The sequence below is a fragment of the Netta rufina genome, assembly GCF_964035555.1.
Source record: "Netta rufina genome assembly, chromosome: Z".
In the NCBI taxonomy this organism is placed as follows: Eukaryota; Metazoa; Chordata; class Aves; order Anseriformes; family Anatidae; genus Netta; species Netta rufina.
The window spans coordinates 28,100,864-28,127,291 of NC_140126.1; the positions used below are offsets into that span (position 1 = coordinate 28,100,864).

A 26,428-nucleotide genomic window follows, 5' to 3' on the forward strand; every position below is an offset into this window, starting at 1 on the left:
TTTTTGTGCAAATGTAATGTGAAAGAGAAAACTCATAAATGCTTCCCCCCCACACTCCTTTTTAAATGTTTTATTGACTCTTTCCACAAGGTAAAAATGGCAAATCTGGCATGACTCAGAGAAAAATCTGTGTAAGACAGAAATATGATCTATACAAAAATCTCTGCAGGCTAGAAAAAAAAAAAAAAAGTTCTAGTTATCAAAAGATACATGTTCCAAAACTGAATGGTTTGTTCAATGGTTTAGGAAGCACTATATAAGAAGTTTCTTGTAATGCTACCATTCTGTAAAGTAATGAATACTGTGTACTATTATGCCAATTAACATCCTATAACCTTCTTTTTGAGATTCCACTTCCAAAAATTCTACCTTTTCAAAAGCTACTTGAAATGGAAAGGTGTCCTCTGGTAAAACAGAGCATGAAAAACTAACGCAGGAGATACTCATTCTAATTCATGTTCAGCCACTGACTTTTCCAGTGATTTTAATTTACATGATCAATCCAGATCTCTAAACTCCCAGTCCCAGGTAAAGCTGATGGGAGATGGGCACCCACCTCTCATATGCTTTAGAAACCCACCCCACCCACCTTTTAATTCTTCATTCAAAGTACAAATCTGTACTTAAAGAAGAACAAACAAAGAATAAAGAGAACAAGAATGTGAAAAATAAGTATTTTAGAGCAGATATGACTGATTAGGTCAGTGAGTTTTAGAATCTGGTACAGTAGTTTCCTATCAGATAATTTTAACAGCGGCTCAAAGCAAAACAATAGCAACGTATGTGCTTCTATGCAGCAAAAACTGCTATCTGACAAAACTACAGAAAAAATAAAAACAAAAAGAAACTAAAAAAAACAAACAAACAAACAAAAAAACAAACAAACAAAAAAACACTGAATGTAGTTCAGGCATGGACCTGGCAATACACTGCAAAAGAAGAAGCAAGTGGGGTATTTTCTTGAATCTGACCTCTTTTTCAGGAGCAGTGCAGGAGGTAAAACACATTTTATATCATTTCAATAATCTTCAATGCAGCCTTAAAAATATTTATACCTGGTTTAAATGCAAAATATAAAAAACAAAACAAAATGTTAGCTAGGATTTGATGAATGAGAAATGAAAAAATAAAGAAAATCACTGTACAAATACCGTATAAGTCCTTGTATTTAAATACTAATAGTTCCTCTACATATTTGTTAATGTTATTCCATTAGATGGAACACTATCAATTCCTAAAGACTTCTCTTCATTATCTGCAGCTTTGGCTATAGAAACATTTGCTTAGCATAGGAAAGTGAAAAACAAGAACTACAGTTAGTAATTATGCGATACCATTCTGTTTAGCTGATGTGCTATTGTGCTGGGAACTAACTCACCATGACACAATTTGTGTGGAACAGAAGGCTGGCTTAGATGCAGATTTGAATATTCATCTATGAACAAATTAGTTCATGCAAATACAATCAACCTTTTGCAGATACCTGGTTGGATCGCACAGACCACTTATCAGCTTAGCCTAATGCAGCTTCTGACTATTGCTTGCTGGAAAACGCTACAAAAATATACAGCAAAACTATTCATTGGAGCAACACAAAAACTAGGTTGACGTCAGTATGTTTGTTTGTTTTTTTCCCCTCACCTTCTTAAGACAAATCTGTTGATACCTCAAACCAAAACAATCTTCCTCAAGCAGAGCTGTAACAGTAAGTACCAAACTTAGAGAAATTCTGAGTTACAAAATACCTGAGTTACCTCACAAAAAAACTGCACTTTAAACTGAGACATTTCTAAGAAGAAAATAAACTTGGAAGATTGTCAAAGCAAAAACAGACAGACCAACCAACCAACCACAAAAAACAGAACACTCACATACATGTATGCTAAACACAATGAAAAACAAACAAACAAAAACCAATGTGAGAATAATTAAACTAATATATATTTCAGTCAAGTAAAAACAAGTAAACTTCCACTATCTAAAAACCTTATGTAAATTTAATAATTAAAACTCAAGGAATAAGCTCCGATTTTTCTGTACATAGTAATTTTTTTATACATGGATAGCTTAAACCTCTACTTAGTAGAGTTATGTTAAAAGTGCTATTATAGAGGTGTCTCTTGATCATAAAATTTTTGCTTGCTCATGCTTCATTTGCTATCGATATTTGCTATTTGATATATTGATATATTGACATATTGATATTTGATACTGATATCATTCTGTCTGTTAGAAAACAGCATTTGCCTGACAATTTACAGAAATATGCCTCAGCTAAGAGTCTTTTTCAACAGACATTGTTCTGGACTTATCTCAAGGGGATATTGACCAAAAGGATTCTAGCAGATTGGAACCCAGATGAAAATAAAACAACAGAAACAGTAGACTGATCCACAAACTACAAAATTTTCTTCATACATAGCAGCTTGGGTTGCTCTTCAAGGATACAAATCCAAGGATTGCAAGCCTCTATCGGTGTAGGAAAGAGACGTATGCACCAAATTTTTGATGGAGTAAATGAAGGCAGTTATAGTTGTCATACCGTAAATGCAAGGAAGTAAAATGGATGGCAGTGAACAAAAAGAAAATGCTGCTTGTATCATCTGATAGCACTATCTTTTCTTTCAGTGATGACCTCCTTTTCATTCAATGCTGTCTTGTAGCACTGACATACCCACTACTTCTCAACGTGGCAGAAATATAAAATCACTTACATGAGTTTAAATGGCAGGGGGGAGTAGAAATAGAGGGAAAATAGAAATAATGACTGAACGTGCAAAGTATTATGCTCCAGCCTGTGAGAGGTATTGTTCTTGTTATCAAGAAAAGTCATATTAAAGGAACTATTATGAGTGTTTGTATGACCTGCTATCAGATTAACTGACTTGAAATAAAAATATATTTATTCTATAAAAGATAATGCCTCTCAAGAATCTCGTATAATTTAAATTGCTTGAAGTTTTATTATTACACAACTGCATTAGGTGCAATACTATTTGTATTTATTATTAATGTATCTTTTAAAAATAAAAGAGATTAATGATAAATAGCATAGAAATAATATATAACATTATATATATATATATATAACATTTTGCTTTGCTTCTTAAGTATTAATTGAAAATATTTATTCTGCCTTGTTCTTATGTGATTTGAGACTTTCCCAAATACCTGTGAAATAGATACCTACCTCCAGTAAGTTTGAATAGTAATTATCTCATGTCCAATCAATTGGTCATTGAATGAATGTGTAAAAATTAAAATTAAGTTCAGATAAACTGTAAAAGTACCTTTCATTTCCTTTATGAAACCTAACAGTACCACTCTGTGCGTAGAAGACAGATGCTGAACAGCTGCACTAAAACATGTCTCTTACATGAGGAAGAGGTTATTTGTAATACATTTTGACCTAATCCCAACAAAAGGAAAACAAGAGAAAGATGGAGAAATGGCAGAAGCTATACAAAAGTTCTGAATAAACCTGAAAGCAGTAAGATGTATGTATACTTTGATGTGAGTAAAAGGAAAGCAGCTGCAATATTATTACATTTTTTCAAGTTTAATCACTATTTTAGTACTCTTTTTTTTTTTTTTCTTGAAACATCTTCAACATTCAGATGAGATTTCAATCACAATGGCTCGTTTATAATTCATTTAATCCTATTTTTATAAAGAACAAAGTAGCTGAAACAGAAGTCAGGAGGCCACACATGAGTAACAAGTATATGTACTGCAATGGAAAATATTTCATTCAGTGAATTCTATCTACTATTGTGGTAAGATAATGTCTTTATATTGGAATATAAGAAATGTTTTCTTTGAGAAAGAGAAATAATTCACATATTTTGAATATTAACTCCAATGCTCTTTGAATAAAGTTTTTCTAGAATAGAATAATACAAGATCTGTCAGCATTTTAACTCATTCGATGAGAAAAATTGGAAAACAAACCTGCATGAAATTTGGTGACATTTCTATTACTATCACATACTCAAATTTGTCTGTTACCATATTGCATTGCAGGAATTGAGGCAGCACATATTTGTAAGATTTGTAAGATTTGCAAGCACTCATTGTACAAGCTTTTTAATCTATGTGCATTTATAGAATAAAATCTTTATTAAATACATATCCATTAGAATAGTAATAATAATAATGAAAAGTTTCTTAAATTATGAGTCTATTGCAGAGATATTAGCCTAATAAATACGACTTTAGTACTTTAGTATATCTCTAGTATAGACACGGGTGTTAAACATTATATCTAATACATATTTGGGCTCCTTTCTTAACAGGCAACTGTAATTTACATGTACAACCCTTGTATGCACACCTCAGAGTATGAATATGTCTGTTGAAAAAAAAAAAAAGCAATGGATATCAAATATTTGTTTTTATTAAATGTATTATATTTTTAAATAGGTTTAGAAAATTTGCATTTCTAACTTTATTTGACATTTTGGTTATCACTATGTATTTCTGAAGCTTTTTCACAGCATCTGATCTTAAGACTTTAATTTACTTGCTAGGAGTAATCTTCACTGAAATCTAGATTACTAGTGCAGTTTATTCTTCTTTCTCTTTTGCAATTAAGAAAATTTTATAGAAACCCTTTCTTTTGCACTCTGGATATCTATCAGTTACTAAGACAAGTCAGATGAACAGAAAAATGCATCTGTCTTTTTTTCTTTTGTTTTAAGTAAAAGCCTGAGGGAGCAACATAAACTGATGGCTCATTACTGGGATACATCACAATATTAAACCTAAATTCCAATTCAAATATGATTTTGTATTTACAGAGAACTCCACAGATACTACTTTTTTCTATCCTACTATTTTCAGCAGCAGGAATAGTTGAGGCTTTTAAAACTTTTGTTATTCCATATCTCATTTCAATTAGTCCACACATAATAATTACATTTTTATTTTTTTCATCTATGTGTGTGACATTTTATCGATGAATAACTAAATATAAAGAGAACTATTCAATTCTTATTGGAGAGTATTATTTTCACCTGTGAAATAGTTCCACTTCCAAAATGAAAGTGCAATCATTATTTGCATTTGGTTGTAATCAGCCCACCAATTTCTTATGGCACAATAAAATAGTCAGTCCCGGGGGATCAAAAGCAGGTGTTTTTCCATTTTAGAAAATGGATGGTGAATTGTATTCACCATCATCAAGTCTTAACATTTATTTTTTTCAGTACTTATATTCAGTTTCTTACTTGCAATGTAAGTAAGCTTTCTTCACAAATATAATTAATCGACTACACTGCACCACAGCACACTAGAGGTCAGCCACCAATGGCCTAGATGTACTGTGATGTGCTTTTATTATTTCTAACTAGTGAGAGGGATAATGCCTCTGGTCACCATCAAGTTTCTCATTCACTTTTGAAAACAGACTGGCAATTCAATCTAACAATGAACAGATTAAATATATATATATATATATTCTGACTAATAATTATAGAAATTTAACTTCATCATGACATATACAAACATAAATAATAAAACCTTCTGATTTTGCTTCAGCTCATTATAATGAGCTTTTACCGCAGGTTGGTGCACACCATTATTTTTTGTCATGCATCTTTAGAAAATATTACTTTATTTTTTCTCCAAAACTTCATTATAAGATCAGAGAAGTAAAAAAATATATACTGAATATATATATATGCTGAAAGTATTAATGAAAAACAGTTCAGGGTTGAAAATGAAGCTGTTTTGAAAAGTTTGCACAGTTTAAATGGTTAATTTTGGTTAAATGCAGGTCTGATAGCATGGTCAAAACTTTGCATCGAAATATACTGGCCATACATAATAGTCTTATTTTTAACTGATGCCTAGTTAGTTTTTATGTGTCAATAAATTATATCCTACATTTGGAACTCTGATGGAGTGTTTCTGAGGATAATTAAAGAGGATGATATAAATCCTGGACTTTGTAATTTGGATTAGAATTTTTCCTACTGACTTCATTTGTGCAGGATTTCATACACATACATATCAAGTTACTATTCAGATCACTTGAAGATATATTTATGAGAGAAAAAAAAACACCATTCAGTCTGCTAAAATATAGAGTTGTTTTTTGTTTGTTTGTTTGTTGTCACAGATCTTCCCAGCACTTGAAGTGACAATGATACATGCAAGAGAGAGACCTCAAGTCAAACAGTTCTTTGCTGTATTGTAAGTGGGACAAAACTGGAACACAGTGAAAAAAATAAAAACAAAAAAAATGAAAAGCATAGATTTGTAGTTCTGTATACCACCTGTCTCTGCTACTTGTTTTTCTGTCATGGTTACATATAGTTGTGTTAACACTTTTAAGTTTTGAGTTTTGGATTTGCTTTCTATTGTGAATATTGTGATGTTAAATTTTTATTCAACAGAAGTATAATCTATTGTTAAACTCCATTTTTTTCTCTCATTTCTCTCTGTGATAAGGAAGTAGAGACTTTTTTTTTTTTTTTCTTGGAAAAGTTTTTCATATTATACAATATCCCATTATTATACCTACTTCTATAAAACTAGTAGCCTTTATAATATTTTATTTCCACAGTTTCAGGTCAACAGCTGAAATACAATATTAAAAGAACTAAGGGCAAGTTGAAATTTACATATTAATTTCCACAGAACCAGAATCACTAAGGCTGACAGTCACATGTCGAGAGTGCCTAATGCAACGCACTTGGATCAGGGTCAGCTACAGACGGCTGCCCGTGACCGCATTCTGTTCAGTTTTAAATATCTCCAGGGATGGAGACCTCCCTAGGACAACCTGTACCAGTGATCACTCACCCTTGAATTAAAAAAACAAAAACAAAAACAACAACAACAAAAAAAATGCCTAAGAACAACAAAAAGTGATCCTTAAGTTTAAATAAACTTTGTGCACGTTTCCCCTCGTGCTGTCCTTATGCCCCAGAGAGAGTCTGGCTCCCTTTTCTGCATGGACAACATTTTCCTGAGCTTCCTCTCAGGCACAAATACTCCTAGCTCTCAATCTCTCTTCATATGTACAATGCTCCATTTCCTTCACCATCTTTGTGACCCTTCACTGGATTTGCTCTAACTTGCCCATGTCTCTCCTGTTCAACACTGACCCCAGCGCTCCAAATGCATCTCACCAGTACTAAGCAGATGGGAAGGACCATCTCAGGCCAGGAAGTTGTTGGTTGCCTGTGCGACGTGCACATTGCCGCTTTATGATCAATGTTTTGTCCACCACCACATGCAGGCCATTTCTGTGAAGCTGCTTTCCAGATGGTGAGACATCAGCATGCCAGATACTCAAGGTTGTTCCTGTCTAGGTGCAAGGCTTCCTGTAGCCAAGGGTCAGTACATTCAGGCTGACATTTGGGCTTGAGAGTTGGGCTGATAGGAACCTCATGAAGTTCAATAAAGGCAAGTGCAGGGTCCTGCACCTAGGAAGGAATAACCCCATGCACCAGTACAGACTGGGGGCTGACCTGATGGAAAGCAGCTCTGCAGAAAGGGACCTGGACCAGCATGAGCCACCAATGTGCCCTTGAAGAAGGACAACAGTACCCTGGGCTGCATTCAGAAGAGCGTTGCCAGAATGTTGAGGGACGTGATCTTCCTGCTCTACTCAGCTCTGCTGAGACCACCTTGGGATTGTTGTGTTTAGTTCTGGGCTCCCCAGTGCAAGAAGGACATGGAACTACTGGAGCAAGTCCGGAGGAGTGTTACAAATATGATCAGGGGACTGGACCATCTGTCATATGAGGAGAAGCTGAGAGAGCTGGGTGTGTTTAGCTTGGAGAATGGAAGACTGAGAGGAGATCTTATCAATGTGTACAAATATCTGAAGGGAGGTTGTCAAGAGGATGGAACCAGACTCTTTTCAGTTGTTCCCAGTGAGAGAATGGGAGTCAATGGACACAAACTGAAACACAGGAAGTTCTGGAAGAATTTGAGGAAACACTTTACTGTGAGGATGAGAGAGCACAGACAGAAACATGTTGCCCAGAGATGCTGTGGAGTTCCCTGCTCTGGAGATACTCTAAACCTGCCTGGAATGCAATCCTGCACAATGTGCTCTAGGTTACCCTGCTTTGCAGGGGGGTTGCCAAAGATGATATCTAGAAGTCCCTTTCAACTTCAACCATTCTGTGATTATGTGAATTCCCTTTCTTGAACTTCCTGTCAGCCCATTTCTTCAGCCTGCCAAGGTCCCTGTGAATAGCACAACTACTTTGTGCTACTTTGACAAAATATTTCATTTAAGGTAAGAAGTGTAAGATTTTCTCCATTTTCCATTTTACCTCCCTAATTAACCCAAGTAAGAATGCTGATCTGAAGTATATCCAATGTGATCAGCCATGTGTAGTGGGTTTACGTGGCAAGGTTTTGGTAGCAGGGAGCCATAGGGGTGGTTTCTGTGAGAAAGATCTAGAAGCTGCCTCATGTTTGGGAAGGGCCCCATTGTTTTCCAGAGCTGAGCCAATAAGCAATGTTGTTTGCGCCTCTGTGAGAGCATATTTAAGACAGGGAAAAAACGCTGCGCCACACAGCAGCCAGGAGTGAGAAACAGCCTTGCAGGTGCCAAGGTCAGTGTAGAAGGAGGGGGAGAGGTGCTCCAGGCGCCGGAGCAGAAGTCCCCTGCGGCCTGTGGTGAGGACCATGGTGAAGCAGGATGTCCCCCTGCAGCCCATGGAGTGCCACGGTGGAGAAGGGTTCCATGCTGCAGCCCGTGGAGGAGACCACGGTGAAGCAGGTGGCCCTGCACCGACGGAGGCTGCCGCCTGTGGAAGACCCCTGCCGGAGCAGATTCCGGGCCGGACCTGTAGCCCGTGGAGAGGAGACCACGCAGGAGCAGGTGACCTGGCAGGAGCTGCTGCCCGTAGGGGAGCCAGGTTGGAGCAGTTTTCTCCTGAGGGATGGACCCCGTGGTACGGACCCATATCTGGAGCAGTTCTGGAAGAGCTGCTGCCTGTGGGAAGCCCACGCTGGATCAGTTCATCAAGGACTGCATCCCGTGGGTGGGACCCCACAGCACAGGGGACGAGAGTGACCGAGAAGGAGCGGCAGAGAAGAAGTGCTGTAGACTGACCATAACCCCCATTCCCCGTTCCCCTGCGCCGCTCGGGGGGAGGAGGTGGAAGAGGGTGGATGGGGGGGAAGGTGCTTTTGGTTTGCTTTTTTTCTTTGTTTTCTCACTTCTCTCGCTTGTTAGTAATAGGCAATAAATCTTACTATCTCCTTATGCTGAGTCTGTTTTGCCCGTTACAATAATTATTGCGTGATTTTGTCGTCCTTATCTCAATCCTTGAGCCCTTTTCACATATTTTCTCCCCATTCCTCTTTGAGGAGGGGGAGTGAGAGAGCGGCTGTGGTGGAGCTCGGATGCCCACTCGAGCGGAACCACGACACCATGCAAGGTGAAAAATAAGTTATTGTGAATATTCATAAATAGATCAATAAACTGGGTGTTGTAATTTAAGCAAGAAGTTTCCTACTTATGAACTGCTTTACTTTTTTTACTTTTCAGGATCTCTAGCTTGGAACGAAATTGCCAACGTTGTCATATAAGCTAGGGAAATCAGCCACTGTCAAAGATGTAGTTTTTATAAGATCAATATTTTGAAACAATTCTAGTTGATTAGTGTGAGCTGATTAGTAGTTTGATCTGTACTAGCTTATACAGTATTATCTCATCAAAATTACTAGAAACAATTTTTCAGTCACTGAATTTGGCATGCAGATTCAACATTACAATCATGAATATGGGCAGGTGAATGTTTAACCTAGTATTACTTGAGCAAAATATTAATCATCCTGTGCAAAACACATGTAGTGAAGCACACATCCAAAAAAAGAATGTTAACACAAAACTATGAACAATGGTATGCTAAGACAGGACAGACAGGAATGGCACAAAACTGCTAAACAGAAGGTTCAGACTGTGCATTTGGAAGAAGTTCTTTACTATAAGCGTGGTCAAACATTGGGACAGGCTTCTTAGTGAGGTGGTCAATATCCCATGCTTGTCAGTGTTTAAGAGGATAATGCACTCACGAATATGCTTTAACTTTTGGTTAGCCGTGTAGCGGTGAGGCAGTTTGGCTAGATGATCTTTGAAGGTTGCTTCTAACTGAACTATTCTATTCTATTCTATTTGATTCTATTCAATTTGATTCTAACGTTATTTGCTTAAATAAATAAATAAATAAATCAGGTTGCTACAATGTGTTCCCAGTTATATGGTTCATTGTCCAGCATTAATTAGCTACCTTTATCTTGGTATTGTTTATTATTTTTTTTAACCAATGCAATTGTCAAGAAGCAGTTTGTCTTAAAATTCAACCAGTGGGTTAGGTTAGCCTTCTCTCAGTTCTTTATATGTTAGAGGGCTACAGCGCTGTGGACTGACTTCATGCCTTCTGACAGCACAAATACCACAAATGAAGAGTTGCGTGAAGAGCTGAAATGGCAGGTCTTAGGGGATCTAGCAGAAAAACACTAAGCTTTACTGGTTGTTAGCAAGGGATCAGCTCTAATCAATTAATGATTTAATTGCTTAGACTAATTTAGATAATGAACAACAGCAAGCCTACAATCAATTAAGTTCATTCAAACTTTCTATTTTTAGCACAGGACCTTGAGAACTATACCCTTCCTGCAGTGTTCTGAGTAAGAAGTCTCCGATACTTCAGTCCTAGAAAAAATGGAACACAACCAATAAAACGGAAGGGTTGCATTAAAAAAAAAAAAAAAAAAGTATGCAGAGATAGAAAAAATGTATGTTATGTTTTAGCAAAACATGCTAGGCGCAAAAACAATCATGTTTTTCTTTCAAAATCTTTGGAAATCAGTAGTAGTACGATTCTTGAAATGGAGTACTTGTGCACAATTGAACTCCCCTTTGAAAAGGTCTATCTGGTCTTCACACAAGAGAAAAAATAGAGTTTGGCTTCTCTTCATGTCTTCAGTGAGAATTCACCCTTTCTTCACTGAAAGTAGTGAAAGATCATCAGAAAATAAGTCTTGTCTTGTTGACTGCTAGTCTGATCATATAGTACAAATACCACCAAAAGCAGCTATGTCATTTTTGATACTAGTCTGCTCAAATAAAAACACATTTTAAATGTTAAAAAAAAAAAGTGCAAGAATTCATTTGAATAATAAGCATGCAAGGTTGCTGCTGCTTAAGATTGATATTGTAATGCTACTTTGCTGACCTCTTATGAGTTTATGCAACTTAGATGAAATTTCTTTAATGAATTTTTCAGGCTATCATTTCTGCATGGCAAACATACTTTGTTTCTGCTTTGTGATGCATAATTGATGACAATTCAGTACCAGATTCCACATACATTTATGAAAACTGGTGCTTTCTTTCAGTGTTGGGAGAGAAGTAGAGTTGCTTGCAACGGGAAAAAGACAGCTGAAGGGAAAAAAGGATGCATACCAAGAAATCAAAACAATAAAAGCAGATAGTTCTGAATTGATGAACTAACAGGGTAAACTAACACAGAACATTCACAGCACAACAGAAGGGCAGGGTTACTCTCTGATGCCACAGAACATGGAGTAAGCAGTGAGTGACAGAACATGGAGTAACCAGTGAGTGGTGTAGCTCAGGCATGACTGTCACTGGGTGTTGTTGCAGTGCAGCACCCCTCCCAGGCTCTACTGCAAAGATAAGAGCACATCCTCTTTTACATCCTCACCACAGAATAGAAAGCACGCCTTCTCAAGCAGAAGACATCCCCTGCCTGCTTCCATCTTCTGTCAGAAAGCATGCTAGCTTTGCCTGAAGGAAGCTCGGCCATGGACAGTAAAAGGTATCACAACCTAATAGTTGAGGGGTAGGGACTTGTACTGCATAGGCAGAACTTAGAATTATAGAATCATAGAATATCCTGAGTTGGAAGGGACCCTTAAGGATCATCAAGTCCAACTCTTGACACCGCACAGGTCTACCCAAAAGTTCAGACCATGTGACTAAGTGCACAGTCCAATCTCTTCTTAAATTCAGACAGGCTCGGTGCACTGACCACTTCCCTGGGGAGCCTGTTCCAGTGTGCAACCACCCTCTCTGTGAAGAACCCCCTCCTGACGTCCAGCCTAAATTTCCCCTGCCTCAGCTTAACCCCGTTCCCGCGGGTCCTGTCACTGGTGTTAATGGAGAAAAGGTCTCCTGCCTCTCGACACCCCCTTACGAGGAAGTTGTAGACTGTGATGAGGTCTCCCCTCAGCCTCCTCTTCTCCAGGCTGAACAGGCCCAGTGACCTCAGCCGTTCTTCGTACGTCTTCCCCTCCAGGCCTTTCACCATCTTCATAGCCCTCCTCTGGACACTTTCCAACAGTTTCGTGTCCTTTTTATACTGTGGTGCCCAGAACTGCACACAGTACTCGAGGTGAGGCCGCACCAGCGCAGAGTAGAGCGGGACAATCACCTCCCTTGACCTACTAGCGATGCCGTGCTTGATGCACCCCAGGACACGGTTGGCCCTCCTGGCTGCCAGGGCACACTGCTGGCTCATATTCAATTTGCTGTCTACCACGACCCCTAGATCCCTCTCTTCTAGGCTGCTCTCCAGCGTCTCATCGCCCAGTCTGTATGTGCAGCCAGGGTTTCCCCGTCCCAGGTGCAGGACCCGGCACTTGCTCTTATTGAACTTCATGCGGTTGGTGATCGCGCAGCTCTCCAACCTATCCAGATCCCTCTGCAAGGCCTTTCCACCCTCATTCGAGTCCACAACTCCTCCAAGTTTGGTGTCATCAGCAAACTTGCTCAAAATACCTTCTATTCCTACATCCAGATCGTTAATAAAAATATTGAAAAGTACCGGCCCTAAAATGGAGCCTTGAGGGACCCCACTGGTGACCGCCCGCCAGCCTGACGCAGCCCCATTTACCATAACCCTTTGGGCCCTGCCCGTTAGCCAATTGCTCACCCATCGTATGATGTTTTTATTTAGCTGTATGGTAGACATTTTGTCCATTAGGATCCTATGGGAAACCGTGTCAAAAGCCTTGCTGAAGTCCAAAAAAATCACATCAGCTGGTTTCCCTTGGTCCACCATATGAGTGATCTTATCATAAAAGGAAACCAGGTTAGTTAGGCAGGACCTACCCTTCACAAACCCGTGCTGGCTGGGACCAATGACTGCTTTGTCCCCCAGGTGCGCCTCAATAAGTTCGAGAACCATCTTCTCCATGATTTTACCAGGCACTGACATGAGACTGACAGGCCTGTAATTGCTAGGGTCTTCTTTCTGACCCTTCTTGAAAATCGGCACAACATTTGCCAGCTTCCAGTCTACCGGGACCTCTCCAAATTCCCAGGATCATTGAAAAATAATTGAGAGAGGTTCTGCGATGACGTCCGCCAGCTCTTTCAGCACCCGGGGATGAATCCCATCTGGACTCATGGACTTGTAGGGATCCAGGTGGAGTAGCAAATCCCGCACACGTTCAGGGTCGGTTGGGAGTTTGTCATCCCCACCATCCCGGTCCTCCAGCTCTGGGCACCCTGGGTTCCGAAGCCCATCATCGGCATTGAAGACAGAGGCAAAGAAGGCGTTAAGCGTCTCTGCTTTGCCTATGTCATTGTCTGTGAGGAGACCTTCCCTATCAAGGAGCGGCCCTATGTATTCTTTAGTTCTCCTTTTTCCATTCACATATCTAAAAAAACCCTTTTTATTTTCTCTCACAGACACAGCCAGCTTCAACTCTAGGTGTGCTTTGGCCACACGAACTTTCTCCCTACTAACTTGAAGCTGAATACTCAGATTATGACCAAAAAATAAATAAATAAAAAAAAAAGACTGGAGCACCAAAAAATTGTAGAAATTGCTCAAAAGACTGATAAAAATGTAAATATAGAAGTAATTTTATACCATAGACTCTGTTGTCTTTGTGTAATCTAGGGTGTTTTGGCAGAAAATGGAAATGCTAATTATCAGAGAAGTTTTGCACACTTTTTTCCACTTATATTAGAAACATTTAGAGGTAAACACTATAATGGTGAGATTTAAATTATCGTAAAATATTGTTTATAGTTAAGTGGTATTTGTGATTCTGCTTTTTAAATAATTAAATCATTACCAGGTTAATCATCTTTCCTGGACAACACATGCAATCTAAAGAGATAGAATTAAAGGAACAGAATTTCCTCTCCAGAGTAAAGCAATAGCATGATTTATTTATATTTAAAAATAAATAATAATAATAAAAAAAAGTAGTGTTGTAGTGAACATCACCGAAATCATTTCAAACTGGAACTTAAGATCTTTCCTAGAACTTTAAACTCATAGCACTCTAGTATAATTGACTCAGCATATGGTATGAAATACCAGCTTTTATTTATTTATTTATTTATTTATTTATTTATTTATTTATTTATTTATTTATCCTGAACTATTTCTTGGATACAAATTGCTGTAGACTTCTAAAATGATCTCTTTTTTTTGATACTGTTGAGATCTGTAGCCTGTGCTACCGCTGTACAGTCAAACACACCAGCTTGCCTTGAAACTGTGTATTACCTGCCCTGCATTTTCCTAGCAATATTCTCCTAAACAGGAGGGAGTACTTGCCTACCTACCTTAATCATTTTTTTCTCAATTCAAAGACTGCAAGTTATTAGCAGTTACTTGTGATGTCCAAATACACTGGCCAGAAGAACCAGAGTCATAATTATTAACTTACCTCAGAAACTTCAGTTTAGATAGGGTACAGGGGTGACATTTGTAAGAATAAGACAAGAATAATATAAGAAAACCTCTTCTTTTGAATCTAGAAGTCTCAGCATACGCCTTCTCTTTGTTCAATCAGATGCTTAACAAACACAATTTCTGAGGCTGATCTATAATCAAGAGATAGCAGTTCTGCCTGCTCTAAAATATCTATAGCTCAAACAGAACAGTTCTGATGATTTGAGGTTGCAGTTTCACACTGTTAACCACCTAAAAAGCAAACATTAAAACACCTAATAATTAAATAATAATATGTAATTAGGAAAATGTTTTTATGGCTATGAGGAAGTTGGGCCAGATATTTGACACAAAATCTAAGACCGAGAGGTTCAAATTCGGTCCTTCTACTGCAGACCACTTATCATGGATCCTTCAAAATGCTTTCTTGGTAAAATGGAAAGACATGACAGATTTATTAACATCAAAGAGATCTAAACTTTTGATCTTCAGGCTCCGAGACTACTGCATGTTTCCCCAAGGTTACAGTGTATTTTGCAAGTAAGAATATGACACCAAAGCAAGCACTCAAAGGTAAATAAACCAAAATAAACAAAACCCCTACAAGATGCTGAATACTTGCTATCTCTGTTCAACAAAAGAGAACAAAAGAGAATTTATTAACAAAACTATATATGAAATCTCAATTAATCAAGAGCAAATATTAGAGATGAACCTGTACAGGGTCTACACACCTGATGGGAAAAGAAGGTCTGGTGCATTCCAGACAGAAGGTAGCTATTTCTGGCTGCTGAAAAGGTAAACGAATCAAGACATATTGCCTATTGAAAACCCATTTTTTTCCAATCCTCCACCTGACATGCAAAAATTTCCAAAAAGATTATAGGATCACGTTTATTCAAAGTGTAGTTGTCATTTGACTACCTATGAGCTATCTAAATTGAGATCAGTCATGAAGTGTCACTGATACTTGGCTGATTTTCTCAAGATACAAAATGAGCTCCTGCTGTGTGCTAAGCTACTGCCAAACAATACATAGCCACAAAAATGTTTCAAAAGCATTTCTGCCAGGGGAAAACCCCACACTTTTTGTGTAAATCTAAAAGCTGTCTTTAACATATTCGTGTGTCATGGTTCCGCTCGAGTGGGCAGCCGAGCTCCACCACAGTCGCTCTCTCACTCCCCCTCCTCAAAGAGGAATGGGGAGAAAATATGTGAAAAGGGCTCAAGGGTTGAGATAAGGACGACAAAATCACGCAATAATTATTGTAACGGGCAAAACAGACTCAGCATAAGAAGATGGTAAGATTTATTGCTCATTACTAACAAGCTAGAGCAGTGAGAAACAAAGGAAAGAAACCAAAAGCACCTTCCCCCCCCCATCCACCCTCTTCCACCTCCTCCCCTCGAGCGGTGCAGGGGAACAGGGGAATGGGGGTTATGGTCAGTCTACAGCACTTCTTCTCTGCCGCTCCTTCTCGGTCACTCTCGTCCCCTGTGCTGTGGGGTCCCACCCATGGGATGCAGTCCTTGATGAACTGATCCGGCGTGGGCTTCCCACAGGCAGCAGCTCTTCCAGAACTGCTCCAGATATGGGTCCGTACCACGGGGTCCATCCCTCAGGAGAAAACTGCTCCAACCTGGCTCCCCTACGGGCAGCAGCTCCTGCCAGGTCACCTGCTCCTGCGTGGTCTCCTCTCCACAGGCTACAGGTGTGGCCCGGAATCTGCTCCAGCAGGGGTCTTCCGCAGGCGGCAGCCTCCATCAGTGCAGGGCCACCTGCTCCACCGTGGTACTCCACGGGCTGCAGCATGGAACCCTGCTCCACCGTGGTACTCCATGGGCTGCAGGGGGACATCCTGCTTCACCATGGTCCTCACCACAGGCCGCAGGGGACTTCTGCTCCAGCGCCTGGAGCACCTCTCCCCCTCCTTCTACACTGACCTTGGCACCTGCAAGGCTGTTTCTCACTCCCTTGACTCTCCCAGTTGCTGTGAGGTGCAGCGTTTTTTTCCCTGTCTTAAATATGCTCTCACAGAGGCGCAAAACAACATCGCTTATTGGCTCAGCTCTGGAAAACAATGGGGCCCTTCCCAAACATGGGGCAGCTTCTAGATTTTTCTCACAGAAACCACCCCTATGGCCCCTGCTACCAAAACCTTGCCATGTAAACCCACTACATCGTGTTATCCACACTATTATACTTACATGTCTGCAAAGCACTCCATTTCACTGTACTATTTTTAGCAGTCCATAATTCATGAATAAAAAACAAAAATGAGCTGCTATGTAGAATGCAAGTCATAAATCTAAGAGAATGGTGATTGGTTAAGAAAATAGCAAGAGTAGAAATAGAATTCAAAAAACAGTTCCAGTTTATCTTTCTATCTTGTCTGAAAATATTTGTAAAAATTTATGAATAATAGTTCCAGTAAAGTTTTCAACAGCAACTATTTTTGATATATTTTTGATATAAATTCTAAAATAATTTACTATAGTGAGAGTTTTGAGTCTCAACAAAACTTCAGACACTAGAAGCCAGCATATCTTCATGATAAGACCAATTGCATTTGTGCAATTGCAACAGAATTTGTGTAGATCTCTATTAGTAAAATTGTATAGATTGCTGCATTTCCTAACATAAGAAAATTGATGAAAATCTTCATAAATCTTCAGTTCATAAATGTTTGAATGCAGTATAATATAAAGAGTTGATCACCAAATAATAAACATTTATGACAGCAGTAAATCATAAGAAGGCATTTCTTTCAAGCAGCTTGTTTTTTAAGTAGCCATTGACTAAAAGCATTTATTGATGCTTGTAAAATGGATATTGATGTTTGTAAAAGGGATAGTATAATTACATTTCTTTTCATCTGGTACTTAACATCTTAATAGAAGTCTTTAATATCAAATTGATCTCTAATTAGTGTACTAATGAATTATTGTACAGGAATCTGAATTATTTCCTTATGGAAAGTTTGATCTAAAAGGAAACTACATTCCATTTTTAAGAAAGTCCTGATCCTCTTGATTTAAAAATCTGTATTTAACAGAGTAGATACAACGCTATCTTCCTAAGACACTGAAAGAATTTTTCTTACTTGCAATTTACCTCTGTTCCTTTCAGCATAATGTAAACATCTATAGATGTTACAAACTTTAAGTCATTTTCATCAGACCACATATACTGAAAAAGGTCAATGGACATGTTACACTCTTTCACATGGAAAGTACATCTGAAGATGAAGAATTTAAAAAAGAATAAAAAAATTGTGATTTAAGATTTCCATCAATGTTACCTGGCCTGTGAACTGCAGAGCAACAGAAGACACCCTGCAAAATATTATCAGTCTCTTCTCATGTTCCATCATGGAATCATAGAATAAGGAACCATACAATATCCTGAGCTGGAAGGTACCCACAAAGATCACAGAATCACAGAATTTCTAGGTTGGAAAAGACCTCTAGATCATTAAGTCCAACCTCTGACCTAACACTAACAAGTCCTCCATTAAACCATATCACTAAGCTCTACATCTAAACGTCTTTTAAAGACCTCCAGGCATGGTGACTCAACCACTTCCCTGGGCAGCCCATTCCAATGCCTAACAACCCTTTCGGTAAAGAAGTAGAAATAGATGATAGAAAGCAGCCCAGCATTCGCATCTGCCAACTTCCTCTCTAACTAAGCCCATAGCAGACCATTGTAAATATTGAAATAAAACTCATTGAGCCCATCTCTTGGCTCCACACAGGACCACCCAAAAATCAAACCATTTGTCTGGGAGTGTTATCCAAACACTTGAACTCTGATCTCCAAGAACTCCAGCCTTGATTCTTTACATTATTTTCTGCACATAACCTAACTCAATACTCTTTGATATATGTTGATCAGATTGTATTACCATACCCAAGATGAGTGTGCTCTAAAACTTAAACTACATCCTTTCCTCTCTTGCCTCAGATAGAATTACTCACTGATTTAGAACTAATTCCATCTTCTATAATAATAAAAATGTCAAATGGATTCTCCTTGTCACTCATACTGAGTAGTATCTTCTGTTTGGTGTTTAAAAATATGAATCTAATCTGAGTACATTCAGATATACAGTAGAAAACTTTCATTTGAGTACTGTGTTCCAATAGTTTTATTGTAATTGTCCAGAATTATCTAATAGATTACTGCTAAATGCTCCTCAAACTTATTATGCAACATTTTTCTCTAGTAATTGCTATCTTCTCTACATGAAAATATGTACACTCCAGCTGACATGAGCTTTCAGTAATCTTTATAAACAAACTTAATTTGTTACCAAGGATGAAAAAGTATTTTGCAAGCTCTAAATCTATATTCTTTTCTTCCCTGTCCTTTCAACAAACATTTCTAATGAGAAACCAGGACTAGGCTTGCACTGTGTTCTTAACTACATTAGGTCTATACACACAGGGTTAGGTTGCCTTGCTACTCGCATTCCTTCTATCTTTGCTTATGTATCAAAGGACAGTGTTAGACCCTTCCACCACATTGTAACACAAGGTCCTTTTCACAAAAACAAACAAACAAAACAACAAAAACAACAGAACACTTTGGGGCTGTATTTTTCATTCTTAGCTGTTTGACCTTGCATTTGTTTGCTGCTGAAATGTGTGTTGTTTCACTAAAACAAGAGATCAATTATATCCCTCTCCAATCCTGATACCATCTGCAGATCTCAGTAATTGTTTTATATATTTTTTCTAAAGCATACATGAAATTATTGGATTGGAAAAAAAAATGACCTAGGTGGGACTCTCTTGGAAATACACATATATATTTAATGCTTACTACCGAAATATAGTTAGCATCACTTTTCCTTGTTGTTTCTTCCTCTTTCTTCACATTTGCATGTGTCAAAAAACAGTCATCAATAATGGAGCCTCCTGTCCACCCATGTGCTGCTACTGAGGCTGGGAAGCATAGAGAGCTTGAAAAATACACAGTAATTTAAAGATTGAAGCACACACCAGAACAAAAACTCTGATTAGGTAAGATTCAAAGACACTTTTAGTTGGATAATTTATACCCAAATAGAAGAAATTTTAAACTTCTATTGAACTGTACTCCTGAACAACAGACTTACTGAAACTTGAGCATGTGGTATGCATATTGAAACTAGTGAAAGTAAGTAGTTACTATGCACAGCAACACCATGACCAATCTGCTGTTTACAGTCCTGCCCCAGAACTTTTTGTAAATTGAAATCACCATTTGCCATACATTTGCATTCACCTCTAATAGGTAATGTCAAGTTTGAGTTGTCTTGTATCAATATTTTGTGTTCAACTGTGCAACATGAACTGTTTACTCAAATGGCATTACATTTCTGTGCTCACTTCCTTCATAGCCTATACACTACATTGTTATATACAACCAGTGAACGCCAAAGTGGTAACTTTAACACAACTTCATGCTTAAAGTTCTTTTATACCAATTTAAAATCAAAAAGTAACTTTACTATTTCACTGCCACCTTTAGGAAAAAAAAAAAAAAAAAAAAAGCAATTAAACAGCACCACCTTATATTTGATTCCACCAATACTGACCTGCTCTCTTAAGATCCTATTTAGGTAGCAATTTGTCTCAATCCCCGCATTTGTTAAAAGTTATCACTGTCTCATCAGCACTAAGCTTCAGCTGTTCCTTATCCTGGTCTACAAAAGACCTTGAAGAGTTTTCTAACTGGCAGCATGATGATGATACATTCCTCTGAAGCCAAGAGTGAACTAAGCATTATTCAAAGTTTAAACAATTGGGAATGGAAGTAATATACAATTAATGTATTGTCAGTTGCAACCAATTCTACAGAATGTAGAAAGAATAGTGGCTTCTCTTCTAAAACAGCATCTAAAAAGAAGCAGTATAACAAAAATGTCGAACAAGAAGCTATGCAACCAAGAACAAAGGAGAAAAAAAAAAAAAAGACTGTAATGCAGCAAGAAATTCAGAAGAGTCAGTAACCAAGCCTTTCTCAGGGTGGAGAGGATGGCGAGATGGAGTAGTATGTGTCCTGTGAGAACTGATGCAATTTGTAAAAAGTAGGATACACGATATCTATAGAAATTATTCGAATCTATCAATAAAAATGAAACTATTGACTTTCAAAAAACTATGCAACTAAGAAAGACCAGGAAATTAACAAGCAATATCTTTCTTTGAGCTCAGTGACGTGACACTTCATCATTACAGAGGTCAGAAAGAGATAGCATACCATATTATATATTCTATATTCATATAGTTTGAAAAGAAATCTGTTGTATGTGGTCTCTGAAACACATATGCTTCTTGTTATCAAATGGATAATCCTGCAAAAAGCTTCTAGGTAGTTACCACTCTGCTGGTTAATTTAGAAAACATGAGAAAAGCATTATTCTTCTTATGACAAATGGTGTGATATTACTAATTTCTCAGTGGATGTAGATAAGTATTGCCTCAACCCAGCTGCCATCTGCACCATTGAGTACAAGGCATCCAATGACAAACACTGTGAACTACCAGGCTGTTCTTCTATGAACAGAAGGCTAAACAAACGCTTATTTTCTTCAGCAAATTCTGTAACCTCCTCTCACAGCAAGCACAGAAGCTACAAATACAAAACATAAATAAATTCAAAGAAACCATATTCTTTGAGATTATTCACTTCTTACACTTACAAGTACTTCTTTTTGCTAAAAATACCGGTAAAAGAGCAAAATGATTTTGTAACTTTTCAGTTTTGCTTACTTTGCTTAGTCAGGTGTAAGCTTCAATTCTGTTTTAACAGTCAGAATATCTTGGTCTCATACATACAGGATATGCTGCCCTCATCCAGCCCACTGCGGAAGGACATGCTGGCATTTCCATCCTGTATTCCTCTGAGAGGTTTCCATATGAGAATTCATCAGCTAATATCAATTCATTTCAGAGTTTCAGGTCTTTCGCAATGATGGAAAGAAACAAACAAGTCTCACTCCCTCACTCAGCTGTGAGGATAGTATATAAACAGAAAAAAAATACCAAATAATCCTGTTGGAAAGCTCTTCAAAAGCCCTAATTGGGCTTGCCGTTGAATTTCACTCATTAGTGATTTCACAGCAACATAGGAAGAGTATGAGTTCTTTATCTACTCCCAATTATAGAATGAATAAAGAAAAAAATGAAGTGGAATGTCAGGACCTATTTTTTTATTCTGTAGTACCTTGGTGCCAGCAACAGAAAAATTGGAAAAAAAAAAAAAGTAAAAAATTAAAAAAAAAAAAAGGTAGGCCTGTCCTTTCCATGGTGATAGAAACTTTGTCCCCTTCATCTCACCTGCTCTGTCTTCTCTCCACTAAAAGGGAGAAAGGGAGTAAAGTAGTTCTTCCAACTATTTGTGAAGAAGTTCAAGAACAAACCTGGGAAAATGTAGTGCTTGGGACCCTTACCCAAAGAGCTATGAAAACAGGAGCAGTACCTGCAAGTGTGGAGGGCAGACCACCTCCATCATGGCAGGAACCCTCCTTAAAGTCCTCAGGAAATCCAGCAGAAGAGCAAATCATGCATGATAAACACTTCTTTTCCTAAACATGTTGACACTGATCCTGTGCTCCATCTTACCCATCCCACAAAATAACTGGCTTGTGGAAACTCAGCATATCTCCCAAATAAACTAAGTGCAGCATGTGAGAGTGAAATATTACTGTGACTCTCCATGAGCTCTTTTTACATTGGTAAGATGGACAGACATTAATTTACAGCTCACACAGTTAATGCGGTGCTATATAGAGACCTATAAATACATGTATGGCACACCATTTAACATACACCATATAATGTATACTATTTAATGTACATTTGTATGTACATATATAAACATTCGTGCAGCTTCAAAGCCTGTACATACAAATTGCTTGACAATCATAGTCTCTTTCTTTAGACTAGTATGTTAATAGAGGATTAAGCTGTATGGTATTTGGCACTATTTTTTTCAGACTGTCAAGGGAATGAATGAAACGGTCAACCTAACTAAAGTATAGGATATACGACATTGATATTTATCAATCACAAACCTCTTTAGTTAGCATTAAATGCATCACAAACTTTAATTTGAAATTTAAGCCAAGACAATATAAGTGAACAAAGTCTTGCATTAGCTGTTCCTTTCATTATTAAGCTGCCTTCTTTTAAAGTCCTACAATTTCTTGCAAAGGAAAGGAATGCAGGAAAGGATGTCTTAAACTGAAAAAAAAAAAAAGCAGTTTTAACTGTAAAGTTGTTATTGCAAAGAAGGTATATTTTCACTTATAAAAATTGTGGGCAATTTCCACACCCATCACACATTTTATTATTTTAAGCAGAAAATAAAGGTAATGACAGAAGAGAAGCATTTTCCCATTAATTAAGAAATAGGCAAATTAGATAAAAGCCTGACTATTTAAGTGACCATTTCATATTCACCAAGTACATGTAAGAGTACAGTCACTTTCTATGGTTCCTTGTACACTTTCAAAGTACCACTACCAAGTCAAGAACTCTTAACAGGAGAAGAGGTAAGGCCAATAGAAATGTACCTTTCAAAATTCAAAGTCAACAGCATTTTTAAATGATCAAGCTAGAAATTGCACTGCTGTCCTTAAAAAGTTATACTGTCCCTTCTCAAGCAAAGAGATACTTAATCAATCATTTCTTAGCAATAACTGCTGCTTATTCTCTATTTCAGAACATCTTAATAGAGATTCTGACCAAAAGTACATGGCAAAATTGAGATTGTCTTAAATAACTTCTCTTTCTTTTCATGAAAAGAATGCCTGATGAAATTATTACATTATACTTTAATTCCAAAACTCTAGGAGTACTTCTCTACCTTTTCTTAGTTATCTATTTTTTTATTTATAAATATTTTCAATTGTAATTTTCTTTCTGTTTGCTAATAACAAGAAGATGCAATAAATACTAAATAATAAGCAGAGACTATATTGAGACTTTATAAATCTCTCTAAGAATAACAATGAATCTGTGTTTGTATACCCTCTATTCCTGGAACTGTCTAGTAGTGTGACCTAAATTCAAAGACATCTATACAAAATCGTAGATCATTAATCCTCTACTGTTAGTTTATGTGAGTTCCATCCCAAAACTCGGCTGATTTGTACATTTGTGAAAGATCATCAGTTAGTACACCAGGGTGGGATGCTTCCTTTTACATTAACAGCACTCCTATTATCTACCAACATTAAGGATCACACAGCACTGTCTAAACTGGTGTCTAAAAGTAGTAGAAAAAATCAAGGAATATAATATTTTATCTTGAAGAGATCTTTGCATTGTTCTTCAGTCAGGAGAAGTTCAGTCTGTCTCTGAAAATGCTAGTCATCTACTGTTAATATTACTAATATTTACTGATGCATCATTTTTACACTTTCTTAGTATCTACATCACTTTGTCCAGATTGATTTCACTGAGAATAACTCCCACAAAAAAGATTATCTTTATGCATTTTACAACCTTTATTCTGTATGTGAGACTCCATCAACTCTAGTTACAGCAAGAAGCCCTCCTGACTTCTCTCAGGTTAGCAGATGACTTCTGTTTCACTTTATTTAAAATAAGTGAGATTCATAATGGAGTTTTGGAAAAGCTAGTCTGAAAATTCGCTTAAATTATGTAGTCAGTGGTTTTGGGGGCAGCCTTTTTAAAAGTAAATCCTATGCTACCCTTCAAAAAAAACTATGCTCATTCCCCACAGAGAAGAGAGATGAAAGAGGGAACCCTTCTGCTAATTGTAAACAAAAACAATACACTTCTCTTACAAGTGCAGGGCTAACAAAGGAGCTTCTGTGGTTTAACTATCTTCTTGCAAATTAATACCTGACAGGGATTACCAAAACCAGAAATCATTCACTATTGGCCCATAGGAGGTTGGATATTCCATTACCTGAAGCAGAAAAGATATACCAGATTATAAAATGTATGTTTCCTAAGCACAGAATTTACTTTAAAAATAGGTAGTATACTATCACTGCAGAAACACTCAACATATGGGCCCATTTCCCAATTAATTATTTTCTGGCTATAGTGTTAAAATGTCCTTGGCTTCACCTTACACACAATCATTCCAGCTGGTTATTATCTACCTGGAAAGAGACCAAAGAATCTCAAGTGTCAGTATTCTACAGACATGTATGTCTGTCCGTATTTTTTGTTTTTTGTTGTTGTTTTTTTTTTTTCATTTACTTCACTTTCATATTGCTACAGTTAAAAGAAAAAAGTCTTACTACACACAAAGCGTGTAGTAGAAGTGGAAAGATTTATTCTCTTCTATTGTTGTAACTTAGCATACCTGGAGTGCAGGTGATAAGTGGAGTGACAAGGAACCTTCAACATGCCTTTACTGAGAAAGACTTATTCAATGTTACTGACATTGGTTTTATTTTTTTGTGTTCCTATTTAATTCAACTGCTTCTTTGTTTTATGCAAATATATGGAAAAACATAGAAGTCTTCAGAAGTCAGAGCTGGAACAAAGTTATTGATTGGTGGTGTATCTGTATAGAGTCAGGAAGATAAAATAAGAAAATATCCCTGAATCAAATGGATGTATCAGTCACCTGTAGTAAATCTGCAGGTCAACAGGTGGAAAGCAAATGGCTTTTCTCATTTGCACTTCTGCAAGAAGCCATAGGACAGGTGGGAGACAGAACACATGTAAACAAGTTAATCCTAATGATATCTTAATTGTAAAAAAGATATTATCTTCTCATTAATAGGTAATTGACCAAAATCCAACAGTTTCCCCCCAAGTACAAGTGCACACGGGTGTCTTTCCTCAGTGAATTGTCACAAGTTTAGGCCAGACACCAAGTTGTCAGTTCTGCATGATTTCTTTGGATACTGTACGCCACAACAGCTGTCGGAAATAATACATTAGAACAGCTGTCATGACAGTTACAACAGCCTAGAATTTTAATTGGACTGGATATTAATTTGGGACGGAGGGAAAGGAGTGGGTTTTTGCTGTTGTATGTTTTTTTTTTTTTCTTTTTAACCAAACTTAAGAAATAAATAAAGAATGACAGTCGTCTCTAAGGGATTTAACCTTGGCAAGCAAGGTTGGTTTTTGTTTTCACTAAATAACTTTATTGCAATGGTCTTCATCATATGAGCAGAAACCATTAGTTGATCAAGAAAAGAGGCATTAAGAGGATGCGTGGTGAAAAAGTGGAATAAGTAATTCTTTTCAAATACTGCCTGTGATCTAGAGATAACCTCACAGTATTTTAAGAATTACTCAAAAGGAGTAATTCTGAGGCCATTAGTAACCATCAGCTACAAATAAAGCTGTTAATCATGGCCAAGACCTCAGCACAAATGAATAATAAGCTTACTTTCAGCATCAGCATAGAGTAGCAAGCACAGGAGCACCACCACTGGCCTGACTATGTGCATCATCCGACAGCTTGGCACCAGCATGCTTTGGCAGCCTTGATCTCACTGGCTTAGAAGCCACTGCGAGTCTGTCCAGTCTGAAATTTCAGATGAAGTATTTTCAGAGCCTGTGGAACAGATAAGAGAAAGAAGGAGAGAAATACGGTTAGCAGATACAGGGCAGAGATTGTCTGATTTTTCTAAACAATCACAATTTGAGGCAAAACAGTTTTAAAAGACAAAAGGGTATGGACAAAAGAACAGAAATGACTCATTGCACCTTACTGGTATTTACTAGAAGATGCAATATACAGT

General features: G+C 37.5%; 1 protein-coding gene across 1 annotated transcript in view; it reads right to left on the minus strand.

The window, feature by feature from the left end:
* PTPRD (protein tyrosine phosphatase receptor type D) overlaps positions 1 to 26,428 on the minus strand; it is a gene marked incomplete at its 3' end in the record, with an annotated part of 401,990 nt that overhangs the window by 286,404 nt on the left and 89,158 nt on the right. Inside the window, exon 2 of the mRNA XM_084305402.1 lies at positions 26,074 to 26,241. Within this exon, the coding sequence (XP_084161528.1) occupies positions 26,074 to 26,158 (85 nt within the window). The 5' untranslated portion in view covers positions 26,159 to 26,241. The remainder of the gene's footprint in view (positions 1 to 26,073; positions 26,242 to 26,428) is intronic.